The sequence below is a fragment of the Podarcis melisellensis genome (genome assembly GCF_964234715.1).
Source record: "Podarcis melisellensis genome assembly, chromosome: 7".
Taxonomy (NCBI): domain Eukaryota; kingdom Metazoa; phylum Chordata; class Lepidosauria; order Squamata; family Lacertidae; genus Podarcis; species Podarcis melisellensis.
This window is the reverse complement of record NC_138539.1, coordinates 166,387-183,008: the sequence shown is the minus strand read 5'-3', so window position 1 is coordinate 183,008 and position 16,622 is coordinate 166,387. Positions and strand designations below refer to the sequence as shown.

Below are 16,622 nucleotides of genomic sequence, written 5' to 3'. Positions count from 1 at the left end.
TTCTAACTGGGGAAAGTGAAGCGATACTCTTGGGGGGGCCTTGAAATTGTGTTTGGCAAACCCACATCATTCCCCAAGGGCTGGGGGGTTCTTTCCATCCAGTGCCGCCCAAGAGGAGTGTTTCTCCTGGGAGCTGCCTGGCTGGCATCCCTCTCATGGGAAATGATGCAGAGACCTCCTCTTCCTCAGGCTGCTCCTCCTGCTGCCTCCTTCCCTTCCCTTCAGGTTCACCCTGAGAAGCCACTTGGCCGGCGGGGGGGGGGGGAGGCGGTTCTCTATTGGGCTGCTGCCATCCTTACTCCCCGTAGCCCAGGCACACCTGTGCCTTCCCCAATGTCCTGTGTCCACAACCCCAGATCTGGTCTGGAGGGAAGCTTGTCTGCCAGGCTTGCCCCAGAGGCAGGCACTGAGGTGGGCTTGCCCTTTCTGGCAGAGCGGTGGCCTCTGCACGAGTGGCTAACTTCTCTCCTTTTTCTCCCCCTGCAGCCTTTCTTCCGACTCCTGAACCTGCGCAAGCTTGGCCTGAGCGACAATGAGATTCAGCGCCTTCCCCCCGAGGTGGCCAACTTCATGCAGCTTGTGGAGCTGGACATCTCCCGCAATGGTGGGTAGATGCTGGGGAGGGGGGAGGCAGACAGGCCTCTTGGGCTGGGCTGTTCCCCGCAGTGGGAGCCTGATCCTTCCCCTCCGCGAGGGGCACAGGACTCGCTTTGCCAGCAGAAGGGTGTTGACAGCTGGGGGCTGAGCACAGGGCTGCAGGCCAGGCTCTGCTGCCATGACCCAGAGACAGGGCCCCAGAGGGTAGTGGTCTGGGCTCAAGCAGCAACCAGCTCAGCTGGCAGCTGTCTGTGGGTGCTCGCCTGCCGTTCCAGCAGCAGCAGTGGCTCTTGAGAAGGCCCGCCTTCCCTCCTCCAAGCACCTGGAGGCAGGGAAGTGAGGCTGGCCCATCTGTATCCTCCCAGCACACTCCCTTGGAGTAACTCATTGAGCTGAGTGGGGATTTGAACCCAGGTCTTCTCAGGGAGGCTCTTCAAAGACCTGTCACTGGGGAGGGAATGGCTTTGCTGCTCTGAATTCCTTGAGGAGCGGCACTTTTCTGGGTGAAGCCTCATTACTGTGCCCCTTCTGTGCCCGGCTTGCTGCAGACATTCCAGAAATTCCTGAAAGCATCAAATTCTGCAAATCCCTGGAGATCGCGGACTTCAGTGGAAACCCCTTGTCTAGGTATGGTGGGAGTGGGAAGGTGATGGGGCTCTGGTGTCCTTCCTGGTCCAAGGCTCTGTTGGTCTGGCTGGGTCTTGGGGGGATTCAGAAAGTGCTCCTTGAAGGCAGACAGACAACTGGGTCAAAAGGAGGATGGGGGGGCCAGTCCTGTCTTTTGCGGAGAGGTCTTCCTGGTTCAAGAATCCTCTCCGCTGAAATGAAAGGCGAAAGGATGCAGCACTTGGGACTTTTGAGTTTAGCGAAAAGGCAAGTCAGAGGTGACATGATAGAAGTTTTTTAAATTACGCTTGGACTTCTGTAACAACAGAAGTCCCTAAAAAACAAAATAATTGAATATTCTATGCCACCACTGTGGCTAAAAAATTCACTGGTCCAAAGGTGGAGAACGAATACGGTACCCAGTAAGGAAGAGTGGCAGTTTAAAAGCTTGACTGTGCTGAATTGGCAGGTATAATGAGGAGGATAAGAGAAAAGGATGGTGAAGAATATAAGGAGGGTTGAAAAATGTTTATTGAATATTTTAAGAACCGGTATAAACAGGTAAAGAGCATAGCAGGTCTTGAGTAAATCCAGCAGAATAGAAATTAACAAAGGAAGAAATGTGATGATTAAAAATTTGGAATAGGCGATTTAGTAGAAAAGTAAAGAAACCAGGAAAACGGTGGAAGGGAAGTCACTAGGTATTCAGTTGTATATTGTGCTCGGTATGAAAGTTGTATGATTGGGGGATGGTTGGGGTTTTTTCTGTGTTAAACATGCAATTAATTTTTTTTAAATATGGGAAAAAATATATAGCATTAAGCTTGGAATGGAGAAAATTGAGAGATTAAAGTTTTCCTCCCTCTCTTGTAATACTGGAAGTTGTGGGCATCCAGTGAAGCTGAATGTTGGGCAGATAAAGGAAAGGAAAGGAAAGGGGCTTCTTCACAGAGCACAGAGTTAAACTGTGGAACTCCCTCACTCAGGAGGCCACCCATTTGGATTGGACAAATTCATGGAGGAGGAAAGGGCTCTCAGTGGCTGCTGGGCACAAAAGCTCTGCTCCGCCTCCCAGTTGGAGCTCACAATGTGCCTTTATCCCAGCTGCTGGCAAGAGGGGTCTGGGCTGGAATCCTGCTTGCTGGTTTCCCATTGAGGCATCTGGTTAGCCACTGTGAGAACAGGATGCTGGATTAGATGGGCCCCTTTGGCCTGATCCAGCAGAATTTCATAGCTGCCCTTGCTGGAGGGTCTCCTGACACGGAATGCGCTGCACGTGGTGGAGGCAGCAGTGGCGCTTGGCCCCAAGGGCCGATCTCTGTCCTGTGGCCGCTGAGTATCCCAGGGTCCTTCTGGTCCCTTTCCCCTGGACAGGTGGGGCTCTCTTGCTTCTGGAGCTCCCACCTGCCAGGCTGTGCCAGCCGGTTCCCCAGGACCAGCAGCAGGCAGGTGGAGGCCTCTCCTTGCGTCTTGCTGGAATGCACTGGGGCGCAGGAGCAGGCTGGGGGGGGGAGCAGGAGCTGCATGGGGCGCAGTGACAAAGGCCTGTCATTTCCTCTTCTTCCCAGGCTCCCCGAGGGCTTCACCCAGCTGCGCAGCCTGTGCCACCTGGCCTTGAACGACGTCTCCCTGCAAAGCCTGCCCAGTGACATTGGCAAGTGAGTTCTTGGCTGGAGGGGGAGAGAGGAGGGGCCGCCTCTTCCCTCCTGCTTTGCCAACCCCTCTCTTTCTCTTGCAGTTTAGCCAACCTGGTGACCTTGGAGCTGCGCGAGAACCTGCTCAAGTCTCTCCCTGCGTGAGTGTGTGCAAGCTTGGCCCCCAGTTTGTCTCGGGGGGTGTCTGCCTCTGCTGGGCAGTGGGGTTGGGTGACCCCCTTAGGTAGAGGACCAGCACTTCTGGAAGCGGGCAGCCTGAGGATCGCTCAGCACTCCAGCTTTCAGCACCTTCTTGGAGTTTTTTTTTGGGAGGGGCATAAATTTTTTGCCGCCCCTCCCTCTTGGTGCCCAGGACTCCCAGCCCCCTGACTGAGCGCCTTCTGCCTTGCAGTTCCCTCTCCTTCCTGGTCAAATTAGAGCAACTGGACCTTGGGGGCAACGACCTGGAGGTGCTGGTGAGTGCTGTGGGGTGCAGGACTTGGGTCTCCCCTCCTTCCTTCCTGGAGACTCCCACTGGGGGGGCTGAATGCTACCCTCCAGGCTGGTCTTGCCTGGTCCTCTGGGCTCTTCCAGGCCACGCTCCATTCCCTTCTCGAGTGCTCTTCCTTGGCTGGAGAGAGATGGATCTGCCATTGCTCTGGTATGAAAGGAAGAGTCTCATCTTTGGCTCCGCAGGCTTTTTCCTCTGGCCCCACCCACTAGTGGCACGTGGCCCCCAGAAGGTTGCCCAGGCGGGAGCATGGCCCTTGGGATGGGAGTTTCCCCTACACCTACACTCAGGGCTGTAGAAGCATCCTTCTGTTCCCTCCTCATCTCATTTTCTTTTTGTGAACTGGCTGCCTCCTCCCACCAGACATGCCCCTCCCTCAGCTCAGCTTAATTGGAGGGGCCCCCAAGTTGGAGGGCAGCCCCTTTGCCGGATGCAGCAGGGCGTCCTGAGCAGCCGCCCTCCTGAGTGACCGCTTGCTCTGTCTCATCCGCAGCCGGACACACTGGGCGCGCTGCCGAACCTGCGGGAGCTGTGGCTGGACAGGAACCAGCTGTCGTCGCTGCCCCCAGTGAGTGCCCCCACCAAGCCCCCGGCTGGGCCATGCTCTGGGTTGGGGGGGGGGGTTGCCTTTGCTGTCCTAAAAGGCACTTGGAAAAGCAAACAAGCCAACGCTTCTGTTCTGAGGTGAATCCTGAAAATGGAAGCAGGGCAGCAGGCGGATGGCCCCATACACAACAGAACCCGACCTTCTGCAAGTGACTCCAGCGCCTTGGCCCCCTGGCTGCAAGGAGGCTTTCCCTGCATGTCTTGCCATGGCAGGGAAGCCTGAACCACAGAAGCGGGAAAGAGGGTTTTCACGGGGCTTTGCTAGGCAGTCCATAGCCTTTCCTGAAAGACAGGGAGGCAGCAGGCAGGCTGGAGGAGCCTAGCTGGGCCCTTGGGGAGGGGGAGAGGAAGGGCCCCGCGGGGCAGGCATCAGTCAGTCCCTGCAGGACTCTGCCCGCCCACCCTGCCGGTCTTCCCTCGCAGGAGCTGGGCAATCTGCGCCGCCTGGTGTGCCTGGATGTTTCTGAGAACAAGCTGGAGCAGCTGCCGGGCGAGGTCAGTGGGCTGGTGGCCTTGACAGACCTGCTGCTCTCGCAGAACCTGCTGGAGTCCATTCCGGATGGTGTTGGTGAGTTGGGCGGTTGTGGGGCCACGGGGGGGGTAGGGGAGGCCCCATTGGGATGCGGGCGCCTCCTGGGGAACGTGGGAAGAGTTACCTACTCTTGGGTGGGGGTGCTGTGGGGAGAGGGCAGACAAATCTGACTCAGGAAACGAAAAGCAGCTCAGGCGCAGAAGATTGCTTTTCTCTTTAAAGCGGGCTGGCTACACTTCTCAGTAGTTGAGGTAGCAGGAGGAACATACTGTATTTTTCCATGTATAAGATGATGCTTTTTGCTTTAAAAAATGTGGGCAAAAATTGGGTGTTGCCTTATACATGGATAGTGAATGCAGAGGGGTGTGTGTGATTAATGGCAGCAGCAAGCAGGAGATTGGCAGTGGCAGTTGGGCAGGTGATTGGCGGCTGCAGCGAGTGGGCGGGTGGGCTGTTGATGGTGGTGAGCGGGCAGACAAGTGGCTGTGGCAAGGTGTGTGATTGGCAGTGGCTGTGGCAAGCAATCGGCGGGTGAGCGATTGGTGGAAGTGACCTCCCCTACCCCCCCAAAAAGTTAAGCAACTTAATTTTGGGTTAAAAAAAATAGGGGTCGTCTTATACACAGGAAAATACGGTACCTGTCTTTGAGGCCCAGTATTATTACACAGGAGGCCACTTGCCAGGTGGTTATTGGGCAGATCCTGTGGACCTGGGGTTGGCAAGCCCCCTCACTGTGCTGGGCCCTGCCTGGAGGAGGCACCATCCTGCATTGAGACCATCCAATGTTCTTCCTTTGTGTTGCACCCAGTGATGTTGCTCAGCTGATGATTTGGCTCCCACCAATGGAGTGACTGGGGAGTGGGGAGAGACAGTGCAGAGGAGACTGAAAGAGAAACGGGTGTGTGTGTGCCTGCTCTTGCAGAAGAGTCACTGTCAGCAGAGAGACCCCTTTGGCAGACCAGCCTGGGTGATCCTGAGTCCTCCTTCAGTACTCTGAGACTTCCTCAGGGGGGCCTTTTCTCCTCATCTGCTGGAGAAACGCTGCCCTCCCCAGGCACTGCTGGGCCTGGTTTCTAACTCGTGCAAAAGGTGTCGGGTTCTCTCTTTGGCAAGCAGCACACCGCGTCACTTTGGCTAAAGCTGTTAGAAGTGATTAGCTGTTGGCAAATGTTAGAATAACCAGTTGGTATGCAGAATTGTTTGGGATGTGCCAGTGGGAAGCTGGATTTGGATCTGTGCCTGGACCTCCCCATGCTCCTTGTCTGGGGTGTGGGTGGGTGGGTGGGTGCAGCCCCCCCCCCCGGTGCAGTGTGGCCCATGGCGCTCTTGCCCTTTGCCCAGGCCAGCTGAAGCAGCTCTCCATCCTGAAAGTGGACCAGAACCGGCTGGGGGAGGTGACGGAGGCCATTGGGGACTGTGAAAACCTGTCAGAGCTCATCCTGACAGAGAACATGCTGACGGTGAGTGTGCTCGGCCCTCGCCCGGTCAGCTGGCTTTTCTCCCTGGGGTCTTGGCCGGGGGTGGCCCCAGGGGCAGCTGATGTTCCTTGGGTGCCATGTGAGCTGGGATTCCCCTTTCTGACTCCGGAGGCTTTTTCTCAGATGCTGCCCAAGGCGCTGGGGAAGCTCACCAAGCTGACCAACCTGAATGTGGACCGGAACCGGCTGATGGTGCTTCCCCCCGAGATTGGGGGCTGCAGCAGCCTCAACGTGCTCTCCCTGCGGGACAACTGCCTGGAGTTCCTGCCTCCTGAGCTGGCCGGCACCGTGGAGCTGCACGTGCTGGACGTGGCTGGCAACAGGTGAGCGAGTGCGCTGGGTGTGCTGGGCCTCTGGGCTCTCAGCTGCGCATCGGTGCCTTGGGCTGGTTAAAACGTAATGTTTTTGCCTGGCGCCTAAAGGTGTAGAATGAAGGTGCCAGGCGAAATGAAATTGCATCTTGCTGGCAACCTGTTGTCTTGAAAGGTGGCTTAGAAAAGCTTGCAAGAGATGGCTCCTCTGGTGGTCCTCTCCCCTTTGCAGACTCTTCTCTGGATCTGCACGGTGGGCTCAGCACAGGGTCCCTTGGAAGGAAGCAGACGCAGAGGGAGATGGGGGGCTGGGCCAGGTTCCCGTGAGCCCTTTGGAGGGCTGGGCCTGGGCCTTCTGGGTAGGGGACCTCATCCTTCTTCCCTTCCTCCTTCTGGCTCAGGCTGCAGCACCTGCCCTTTGCCCTGACCAATCTCAACCTGAAGGCGCTCTGGCTGGCAGAGAACCAGTCGCAGCCGATGCTCAAGTTCCAGGCGGAGGATGACGAGAAGACCGGGGAGAAAGTGCTCACCTGCTACCTCCTCCCGCAGCAGCCGTCGCCCAGCCTGGGTAAATGCTGCTCCCTGCCCCAACCCCGGCCAGGCTTGCTCTAGTGAGGGGCTGGGTGGAGACCCTCCTGGCTGGGGCCGTCCCGCCTGCAACAGGATCCCTGACTCTGCTCTCCTCCCGCAGAGAACCTGCAGAACAGCCTGGACGACAGCTGGATGGACACCAACCTCAACCGCGTCAGCGTGATCCAGTTTGTGGATGAGCCCAGGTTGGATGAGGATGAGGAGCCGGGGGCCGAGAGGAGGGTAAGTAGGCGGAGATGGGGGCCGTTTCCCTGCTGAAGGACTGTCCTCCCCAAGCCTGGATTGGGCTGTCAGATGTGGCTGTGGGGCTGGGAGCTGGGGGTGCCCATCGCCTGCCCTGTCCTTCTGGAGCCCAGAGTAGGAGTGGGGGCTCTGCAGGGCTGCTCTTGGCCTGTCAGGCTGGCTGGGCTTGTGCTCCTGCCTTGTGTGGGTCCTCCTGGGAGCAGAGCTGGGAAATGGGGGAGAAGGGCAAGTGAGCGCTGAGACCTCTGCCCTGTGTTTGCCCTGTCGCTGCTGCGGCTGAGCCTGGCCTCTGCAGTTGCTTGGGGGCCTGTAGGTGGTGGGGGCGTTTTGCCCCACCTCTAACCCCGCTCCTGCTCACAGGGCCTGCAGCGAAGGGCAACTCCCCACCCAAGTGAGCTGAAGTCCATGAAGAAGGTGATGGAAGGGCGCCGCAGCGAGGCATCTGCTGCCAAACGGGACACCCAGCGGGATTCTTCCAGTTCAGAGGTGAGGGGACATGGGGCGGGCTCTGGGCAATGTCCATCATATAAAATGTTGCAGGAGGGGGAGAGGCAGGCACAGAGCGGGACCGGGCAGTGGGCCTGGACAAGGCTTCCTCGGAGGGAGGTTTAATAGTAAGAATAAATTTTTATTTATACCCCGCCCTCCCCAGCCAAGACCGTGCTCAGGTTTGCAGTGGTGGCGCTGGTGACATGAGCCCCTTCTGCAGACTTGCTGCAGGCCCATCTAGGGCAGGAGGGCTCTGAATGGGACAAGGGGGGTGGCCTGACCTGGCCCAGCTGTGGCCTTTGGGGCGGCAGGCCCATCCTGCACAGGGGCTCAGGCGCTGGGTGCCAGGCAGTGCAGCTGTCTTGTGCCCTCGCTGACTCGTTCCGCATCCTGCCCCTCAGGAGAAGAGGCTGAGTGCCACCTCCAACCGCAGTGAAGACTCACGGGTCTCCAGCAGCACCATCTCTGCCAGCTGCCAGGAGGCGGCGGTGGCAGCAGCAGCAGCGAAGCACCTGCGGGAGACCTCGAGGCCAGAAGAGGCAGTGAGGGCCCCTGAGGGGCAGGAGGAGGAGGAGCAGGAAGGCTGGCGGCGGCGGCGGCAACAGCAGCAGGAGGCAGGGGTGGCTGTGGAGGAAGCCCCAGCTGGCCCGGAGGAGGAGGAGGAGCTGGAGTACAATGAGGTACGGTGAGCCTCTGGGAGCTTCTTCTGTGGCAACATCTTGGGCCAAAGTCGGACCCTGCCTTGTTCTGGGAAGCGGCAGCAGGGAGGGGGGAGCTGAGCCCGGCTGAGGAAGGGAAGAAGAGAGACCCTGCTGGGCTGTGAGAGGATGGGGGGGGGCTGCCCAAGGATGCCATGGTGTTGGTGCCCATGTTAGGAAGTGGGGGCAGGGGTGTTCCCTAGGCCCCTGCAGCCCCATTTGTCCCACAGGGCAGCCTTTGGCCAAGGGGCTGGGCGAGGGAGATCTGCCCGCCTCTTGCCTGGTGAAGGGCACATCCAGGACCCCTCCTGGGGAACTGGAAGGCTGTTGGCACCATGAAGGGACTCAGCTTCTTAGGGGCTGGGGAGGCCAGGTCAATGGATGGGGTTCTGTTCTACACAGAAGGTGGCAGGGGGTGGCATCATCACTCGTTGGGCATGTTGCTGCCACGTTGAGGAATTTTTCTTTCACTTGGTTGTGTATGGAGGACCCTCATTAAATGTTTTTGCTGTGTGAATTCAGTGGCAAGGCATTTTTCTTGCTTATGAGTGTTTTGCACTGCAAGGGGCTGGATTGGAGGAGCCTTGGGTTCCTTCCAGCCCTTCAGTTCTGTGAACCCTGTTTTGCCGTGTCCAAATAGCCAGAGCAAAGAGGCGGGGGGGGGGGGTCAAAGGAGCCACGGAAAGCCTTGCACTCTGGATTTATTTCACATGTTGGCCCAGGGGCCGCGGAGGAGTGTCTTGCTGCCTTTGTGAATACTTACGTGCAATAAAAACTCCTCAGTTTAATTTAAACCAGTTTTAATGTAGGGCACCCCCATTCCTCTCAAGGACCCACAGTGGCAAACAAGTGATTAGGCAATAAAAACATATTTGAGACATAAAAAATAATAATCCAAGCCTGATGCATTGGATGTGGTGGAGTAAGACCAGAGGGCAACCCTTGCTGCCTGGTGCTTGGGGCTGCCCAGGTCCCCCTGGAGATGCCCCACCTGCTGTTAGCCCTGGGCTGCTTGGAACAGGCTTGGCCGCTGCCCAGCCCAGCTCCCTGGGAGAGGGCTTTGAGCGCTGCCTTGGAGCAGAGGATCCCAAGAGGATCGAGGGGTGGTGGTGCTTGGGGGCTTCATTTAAGGGTGTTGCACCTGCAGTTTCAAAAGAAACTTAACGGAGGAAAATCTGTTGGCACAAGGCAGAGCAGGTGATGGAGTACATCTGGTGGTGCTGATGAGGAGACCCCCAGAGAGGTTGTGCAGGGGCTGGTCAGCACCAGAAAGCAGGTTGGGAAAGTGAAAGGAGAGCCCCACTGGGCCAGGCTGAAGACCCTCCTCAAAGGACAGAACTTCACCTGCCCAGTGGCTTCCCCCAGACACTCCTTGAATCCAGGATAGGCTTCTTCAGGATGTGGAGGTTCCATGTGGCCCCTGTGGGATCTGCGTCCTTCAGAGGCCTTTCCTGTGTCCTGCAGCAGCAGCAGGGTCTTGCGTCCCTGGGAGGCTGCGCAGGGTGCACAGCTGAACAATGGAGCTTGTCATTGCAAGAGGGTCGTGCTAGGAAGACCGTAATAAGAACCTGCTGGACCAGGCCAGGGGCCCATCTCGTCCTGCTCTCACAGTGGCCAACCAGCTGCCCATTATGGGAAGCCAGTGAACCAGAGTCGAGGAGCGCAAGAGCAGTGCCTCCTGTGGTTCCCAGCATTCAGGCCCATTGCTGCCTCTGCCCATGGAGGCAGAGCAAGCCATTGAGAACCCTCTTCTCCGTGAATTGGCTCAGCAAAGCCGCTTTGTTCTGCCTCCGCCGTTGGGGCTGTCTCATTCTGAATGCTGGTACTGGGGGGGGGGCTGCGTAGGGGGCACCTGGCTGGCTGGACTCTAGGGGGGCCCTTTGGCCTGACCTGTGGTAGGAAACTAATCTCTGGGATTTGAGATTAAGGCTCTCTCTGTTCCTCAGGTTTGTTTGATGGCAGAAGTGGGGGCCTCCCTCTCCCCCAGGGGCCTTCCTGCTGTGGCTCCCCCAGGGCACTCAGTAGAAATGGGGTGTGTGCTGTTTTTAAATCTGGACCTCAGGCCTGCAAGGGGCAGGACGGCTTAATGAGGGCTCCTTGGGCTCCCCTGCTCTCTTCAGAAGGGAGAGGCTTGCCTGTTTGGCAGACCCCCAAATTTGTGTGCAGAAGAGCCCCGGAAAGATGTCAGGCCTTGCAATAAGAGGGAGCTGGCAGCCACGTGAGAAGCCCTGCCAGGCCTTCGCCCCAGAGAGCAAGAGGGCTCCCGGCCGCCCCAACACACCCAGGCGGACACAGCTCTGGTCGGCTCACCTCAAAAGGGATATTGTAGAGATGGCAAAGGTCAGAAAGGGGCACCCAGGGAACGGGGGGGGGGGGTGAAGCAATTCTCCTATGAAAAGGCGAATCCGAGGTGCCATGGGAGGCGTTTATGAAAACAGGTCTGGAATGGAGAGAGGGCAGTTTTCCTCCCTCTCACTACACTGGAACTGGGGGACATCCAGTGAAGCCAGAGCTGGAAGGTTCAGGCCGGATAAAAGGAAGAACTTCTTCACGAAGCACATCGTTCAACCATGGAACTCTCTTCCACAGGCGCCAGTGAAAGCACCAGCCTAGAGGGCTTTAAAAGAGGCTCCTGCCAGAGGAGGCTCTGGGGGCTGCCAGTCAGGGTGGCTCTGCTCAGTCCCCCCAGCTGGAGGCAGCCCTGCTGCTGAAGGCCAGGGGCTGGAGGGGGCAGAGGGGCTGTGGCGCTCAGGTCCAGCTTGCAACTGTCCCCAAGAGGCACCTGGTCGGCTTTTCTTCCGGAGGGGAGGGGAATAGGTACCTGCAGAAGAGGCTGCCTGACCTGCTTGTATTGAGAGAACACCAATGGGGGTGTTTTCCCTGCAGCCCACGGTGCACTTTGCAGAAGACACACTGGTGCGCAGCGAGGAGGAAGAGGAGGCGGAGGAAGAGCACCCGTTCCCAGCAGGGAAGCAGCGGCTCATCCGCAAAGACACCCCCCACTACAAGAAGCACTTCAGGATCGCCCAGCTGCCCCGGCCAGAGGCAGTGGTGGCCCTTTTGCAGGGGCTGAGTGCTGAGGGGGGGCCCCAGGAGAAGGAGGCCACCCCCGTGGAGGAGGAGGAAGAAGAGGAGGAGGAGGAGGAGGAGGAGGAGGCCAGGTGGGATGGAGACCAAGCCCAGGATGGGGCTGCACCTGCCCCACCCTCCTCCGTCAAGGTAGGGACCTGGGGGGCAGCGCTCTCTCTCTCTCTCTCTCTCTCTCTCTCTCTCTCTCTCTCTCTCTCTCTCTCTGGTGCTGGGGCTCCTGGATGCTCGGGTGGGGCCTGCCCCTCTGCCTCTCCCTCCCTCTGTCTGTGTCCCCCCCCCATCCGGTGGCGGTCCACCCGGCCCTCCCCCCCACTAATCCGCATGCCTCTCTGCTGGTTCCTGTCCTAACAGGGGGTGTCGTTTGACCAAGCCAATAATCTGCTGATTGAGCCTGCTCGCATTGAGGAGGAAGAGGTCTGTACTGCCTCCCCCCCACGTCTCTCCCCCCCCACCCCCTTTCCCTGGGGCTTGCAGGGGCTGCCCCTCTCTGCACTGTGGTGGCAGCTTCTCTCCTCCCCTCTTGTCTTCCCACACCTGAACCTTGGGGGGGTGTGATGGGGAGCTTTTGTCCAAGCCTATGAGGGAGAAAGGTGAGGAGAGGAGGCAGCCGGGCGTGGAGCCTGGCACTGGAGCAGCTGAGGGCTGTCTTGGCTGCAGGCTGGTGCTTTGGCCTGAGACGAGCTCTCTTCTCCCCAGGCAGCCCTTCCCAGCCCCCTGAGCCAGCCCAAGGGCTCCCGGGGGGTGCTTTCCTTGAAAGTGCTGGTGTCTGGCACACTCCGTCCTGGATAGAGGTGTCCCTGCCAGAGGCCTTTGGCAAGCCCAGAAAGAGACTCCTTGGCAGCGCAGCTGGGGCCCCTGAGCTCCCCAGAGAGGAGGGGGCTGGGGATGGGGAGATGCCTTGCACCAGGCCTCCCTCTCCAGGGGGTCTTCAGGGTCCCTGCTAGAGGAGGCAGAGCTGCCACTGGGCCCCATCTCCCCTGAGCACTTTGGGCTGCTAAAGTCAGCCCAGCTTGGCTCTGGCAGGTTTGGCAGATGCCTGGCTGCTGCTGCTCTGTCCCCTGAGGCCGCCTCTCGGCCCCCATGCCCCTCTGCTTGAGTGGGGGGGGGCCCTCAGACGCCTCCAGGGCTTTTTTCTCCCCTGGGCACCCCTGCCATAGGGGCACATGGGCATACCCTGCTTGGCTCCCTCCGTGAGCTTTTGGCCTGCTGGACCTGAGCTCACCTTGCTTGCCGTGCCCAGAATGTGGCCTTGCTGTGGCCAGAGGCTCCCCCCAACCCTCTTTGCACAAGGCTCTGCCACGCCAGCCGGAGGGCTTTGGCGTCCCCCCCCCCGGCTCTCCTGGGGCCTGAGCACTTGCTCTGTGGCCTTTCCTAGGCAAAAGGAAGCCCCCCCCCCGTAGCAGTGCTGGTGGGGTGGAGAAAAGCAAGAGCGTCTCAGACCTGTCCTGGGTGATGGGGCTCCCTGAGGGTCTTCGTTGGCCTTGCGCTGCAAGACGGACACAGATTTCTCCTGTTCAGGCAAGGGTGGGGGTGGGGGTGAGTGGCTGGCAGTGGGAGATATTTCAGGGGTCCTGGGATCTGGTGAGACGTATGGGAGCCCCCTCCCACATAGGTGGCCCTGGTGGTGAATTGGCCACTTGGTCCAGGGGTAGATTGCAGGTCTTGTGGGCACCCAAAGGAGATGCTTGGGGGGCTGCTTCCTCACCCCTCATTATGGGCTCAGACCCTGGTCCATGGTGCCCCCTCGTTCTGTATGTCTTTGCTGCTGTGTCTCCCCTAACATTGCCCCCTTTTGCTTCCAGCTGACCCTGAGCATTGTGCGGCAGACGGGGGGGCTGGGCATCAGCATTGCGGGGGGCAAAGGCTCCACCCCCTACAAGGGAGACGATGAGGTACGGGCAGCTGCAACAGGGAGGCTTTCCACTTGGGGTTTGGGGGTCCCCTTGACCTGGGGCAGCTGTGGGGCAGGGAAAGGAGTGGCCGTTTTGGCTGGAGTGGCTGACTTGGGGAGCCGAGTCAGGCTGCTGAGCTGCCACTGCCCAGGAAGCCCCCCCCTGACTGCTCCCCTCTCTTTGCAGGGCATCTTCATCTCCCGCGTCTCTGAGGAGGGTCCGGCTGCCCAGGCAGGGGTGCGGGTGGGGGACAAGCTCCTGGAGGTGAGTCGTTGGGCCCCCTTAGGTGGGTTGGGGAGGAGACATCTGCATAAACCCAGGGCCAGCTGCTCCCTCCCTGCCATCCCCTTTTTGGCAGGCCCTGTCCTTGCTCAGCCCCTTCCAGGCCAAGCTGCCCCCCAGGTCCCATGGCTTCTCCCTTGCCCTCCAGCACGCTTGGCCTCCTGCCCGTGGCTGGTCTCTGCCTGCCTGCCTGCCTGGGGCCTGAGTCACCACTCAGAATAAGTACAGCCCAGGCTCCCTCGCAGCTCTAGGTGGGCATTTGCTTCTGCGTTGCCCTGCAGAGGGGGAGGAGAAGATGGCCCTTGCCAGACTGCCATGGGAGGGGGCTGCCTGCCTGCCAAAGCCATGCCAGGCTCCCCTTGGGGCTCTCTGGAGGGGGCTGGGGGCAGCCGGTCTCTGGCCGAGCGCTTGCCTGAGCCAGCCCCCTCTTTTGCGCCCCGGGCAGGTGAACGGGGTGCCTCTGCAGTGCGCGGAGCACCATGTGGCGGTGGAGGCTCTGCGTGGCTCGGGCACCACGGTCTCCATGACGGTTCTGCGAGAGCGGATGGTGGAGCCGGAGAACGCCGTCACAGTGACCCCCCTGCGGCCGGAGGACGACTACAGCCCCCGGGAGCGGCGGGGGGTGGGCCTGCGCTTCCCAGAGAGGCCTGAGGGAGCCCCCCAGACGGAGCGCCTCTCCACCTGCCTCATGCGCAACGAGCGGGGACTGGGCTTCAGCATTGCTGGCGGCAAGGGCTCCACACCCTACCGGCCGGGGGACACGGTGAGCAGGGGAGGGAGGGAGGGAGGGGGACCGCCTCTCTCTGGCCGGCAGCCGCCTGGCAAGGGCTTCGGCGACACCCGATCCCGGCCTCTGCGCTTATTCCTGGCTCCTCGCTGACGGGGGCACTTCATGCTCCCGGGACGGAGGGACAGAGGGCCCTCCCTTGCCTTGCCTGGTGGCAGAGGAGCAGGGGGCTCTGCAGGGAGGGGCCCTGACTTTCCTTTCCCCCCAGGGGATCTTCATCTCACGGATTGCAGAGGGGGGCGCAGCCCATCGGGACGGGACCCTCTGTGTGGGCGACAGGGTCATCTTGGTGAGTGGACTCTCTTGGGGGGCTTCCTGAGGACCAGGCAAGGTTCCTGCAGGAGGCTCTGGGGTCCCCCCTGCCCCCTGCCTGCCCGTTCAGGGTGGGGCTGAGTCTAGCCAGGGGGGACGTGGGCTGTATTTTGGAGGGGGTGATGTTGGAGTCACCTTTCTGGAACTCCGGGTGGGTGGGCACGGCAGGTGGGGGGCCAGCCATTTTGTTCTGAAGCTCTTTCCCTCCCTCCCTCCCTCCCTCTCCTGCTGCTCCTCTTCCTCTTCCTCCTTGTGGCCTGTTTCTCTGCCCCCTCTCGAGGCGCAGCCAATCTCTGCTCAGCAGCCGTGATGAGAGAGGATGGGGGGTAAGCCCCGAGACGGCCTCGTCAGTGCTGGCTTCCGTCTGCCTGTCTGTCTCTCTGCCTCCCTCTCTCCCCTCTGCCCTCTGCTGGGTGATGTACACTTTGCCCCCCCCCTTCTGCCCCCCTCTCTTTGGGGACGAGGGCAGGAAAAGAGCTTGTGCTCATTGGCCCCCTGTCCTGAGCTGCTGTTTGCCTTGATCTGGGGGGGGGGACACTCCTTGCCCTCCCAGCCCCCTTCCGGCTGCTGAGGCTGGGGTCCCTTGCCTCTGGTCCCTGGGTGCGTGCCCTCCCTGCCTACCCCTTTGACGCTGGTTTGGGGCCGTTCTAGATCAATGGGGTAGACATGACGGAAGCCAGGCATGATCAGGCCGTAGCGCTGCTTACCGCCGCCTCCCCCACCATTGCGCTGCTGGTAGAGAGAGAGGCTGTGCCCGCTGCCCCCATCGCCGCCACCCAGCCCAGCGAGGAAGACCTGCCCTTGGGGCAGCGGGCACAGCGGGCACACTCTCCGCCACCACCGACCCCCACCCGCGGGGAGAGCCCACCTGAGGAGACGCCCCTGCCCCACAGGAGCCACCCCGCCCAGAGCCTGGAGAGCCAGTACCCCACGGAGGTAGGTGAAGGGCATGGGGGGCACAGTCTGTCCGTCCCTGTGGGAAGCTGCTGGCATGGGGAGCCCCTCCTGCCTGGCCCCCGCCCACCCTGGGAAGTGCCCTGGTCACCCTTGGGATGTGGGTCCCTCCAGCCTCTTTCTCCCCCTGGCCTGGAGTCGGGTCCCGGCATCTCCTCCTCCCTGGGCCCTCTCTTGACCCTGGCTTGGCCTTCTCGCTTTCTGCCCGCAGGAGGTGATCCTGGTCAAAGCCGGGGGGCCGCTGGGGCTCAGCATTGTGGGCGGCAGCGACCACTCCAGCCACCCCTTTGGGATCCATGAGCCGGGGGTCTTCATTTCCAAGGTAGAGACTTGCAGGGCTGCGTGGGGAGCCCTCCCCTGAGAACACCGTGGTTGGGAAGCCTAGCAGTTACTGCACAGCCCATTGACTCTGCGAATCTTGCCATTCCGTGTGCTCCAGAGCCCCCCTTGTAGGCCCAAAGGGCAAGGAAGCCTCCCCCCCGATTCTCCACTTTCTCTGCTCAGAGCCCCCTGTTTTCATTAAATTATTTTTAGTAGCAAATTTTAACAAGGAAGAACAGGGAAAGAGCCAGCCCCCCATTAGGGGTTCCCACACCCCTCAGTGCAGCCATCTCAAATGAAACACAAAAGTGGATTGCAGGCCCCCCAGGGGCGCAGAGAGAGGCTCCCCTGAGATGGGCCTTGATGGGGAATGCATTCAGAAGTGGCCAAGAGACAGCCAGGCCCTCAGACTGCTGTATAATAGTTTTCTGGGGGGTGGACAGGCTGTTAGCACCAGAAGAGCTTGCAAAGTCCACGTTTGTTGGCCTTCCATTAATCCCCATAACAGGAATGTGATTTAAAAGTACATGGACCTCTGCAACCATTGAGGATTTTGCCTGTGAAAAATGGATAGGGACAGCAGCCACGTCAGACCAAAAGGAAGAGAGATATATGTGTATCAGCAGACAGAAGTGCCTCTGGGGGGTGGGGGGACGGACATCTGCAGCCTCTCGGCCAGGCCAAGTGC

At 60.0% G+C, this 16,622-nt stretch overlaps 1 protein-coding gene across 15 annotated transcripts in view; it reads left to right on the top strand.

The window, feature by feature from the left end:
• The window catches only part of SCRIB (scribble planar cell polarity protein), a gene marked incomplete at its 3' end in the record, with an annotated part of 47,969 nt that overhangs the window by 9,027 nt on the left and 22,320 nt on the right, over positions 1–16,622 (top strand). For 12 of the 15 annotated variants that reach the window (XM_081919585.1, XM_081919583.1, XM_081919587.1 and 9 more), the window contains exons 2-22: positions 487–604; positions 1,146–1,224; positions 2,772–2,861; positions 2,942–2,998; positions 3,250–3,313; positions 3,842–3,916; positions 4,378–4,522; positions 5,828–5,946; positions 6,088–6,287; positions 6,677–6,843; positions 6,967–7,088; positions 7,470–7,595; positions 8,000–8,278; positions 11,183–11,515; positions 11,738–11,800; positions 13,189–13,278; positions 13,465–13,542; positions 14,006–14,323; positions 14,556–14,636; positions 15,311–15,595; positions 15,825–15,935. In XM_081919585.1, coding sequence (XP_081775711.1) covers positions 487–604; positions 1,146–1,224; positions 2,772–2,861; positions 2,942–2,998; positions 3,250–3,313; positions 3,842–3,916; positions 4,378–4,522; positions 5,828–5,946; positions 6,088–6,287; positions 6,677–6,843; positions 6,967–7,088; positions 7,470–7,595; positions 8,000–8,278; positions 11,183–11,515; positions 11,738–11,800; positions 13,189–13,278; positions 13,465–13,542; positions 14,006–14,323; positions 14,556–14,636; positions 15,311–15,595; positions 15,825–15,935 — 3,000 coding nt within the window. The remainder of the gene's footprint in view (positions 1–486; positions 605–1,145; positions 1,225–2,771; positions 2,862–2,941; positions 2,999–3,249; positions 3,314–3,841; positions 3,917–4,377; positions 4,523–5,827; positions 5,947–6,087; positions 6,288–6,676; positions 6,844–6,966; positions 7,089–7,469; positions 7,596–7,999; positions 8,279–11,182; positions 11,516–11,737; positions 11,801–13,188; positions 13,279–13,464; positions 13,543–14,005; positions 14,324–14,555; positions 14,637–15,310; positions 15,596–15,824; positions 15,936–16,622) is intronic. The other 3 variants (XM_081919586.1, XM_081919589.1, XM_081919591.1) reach the window with 3 other exon arrangements.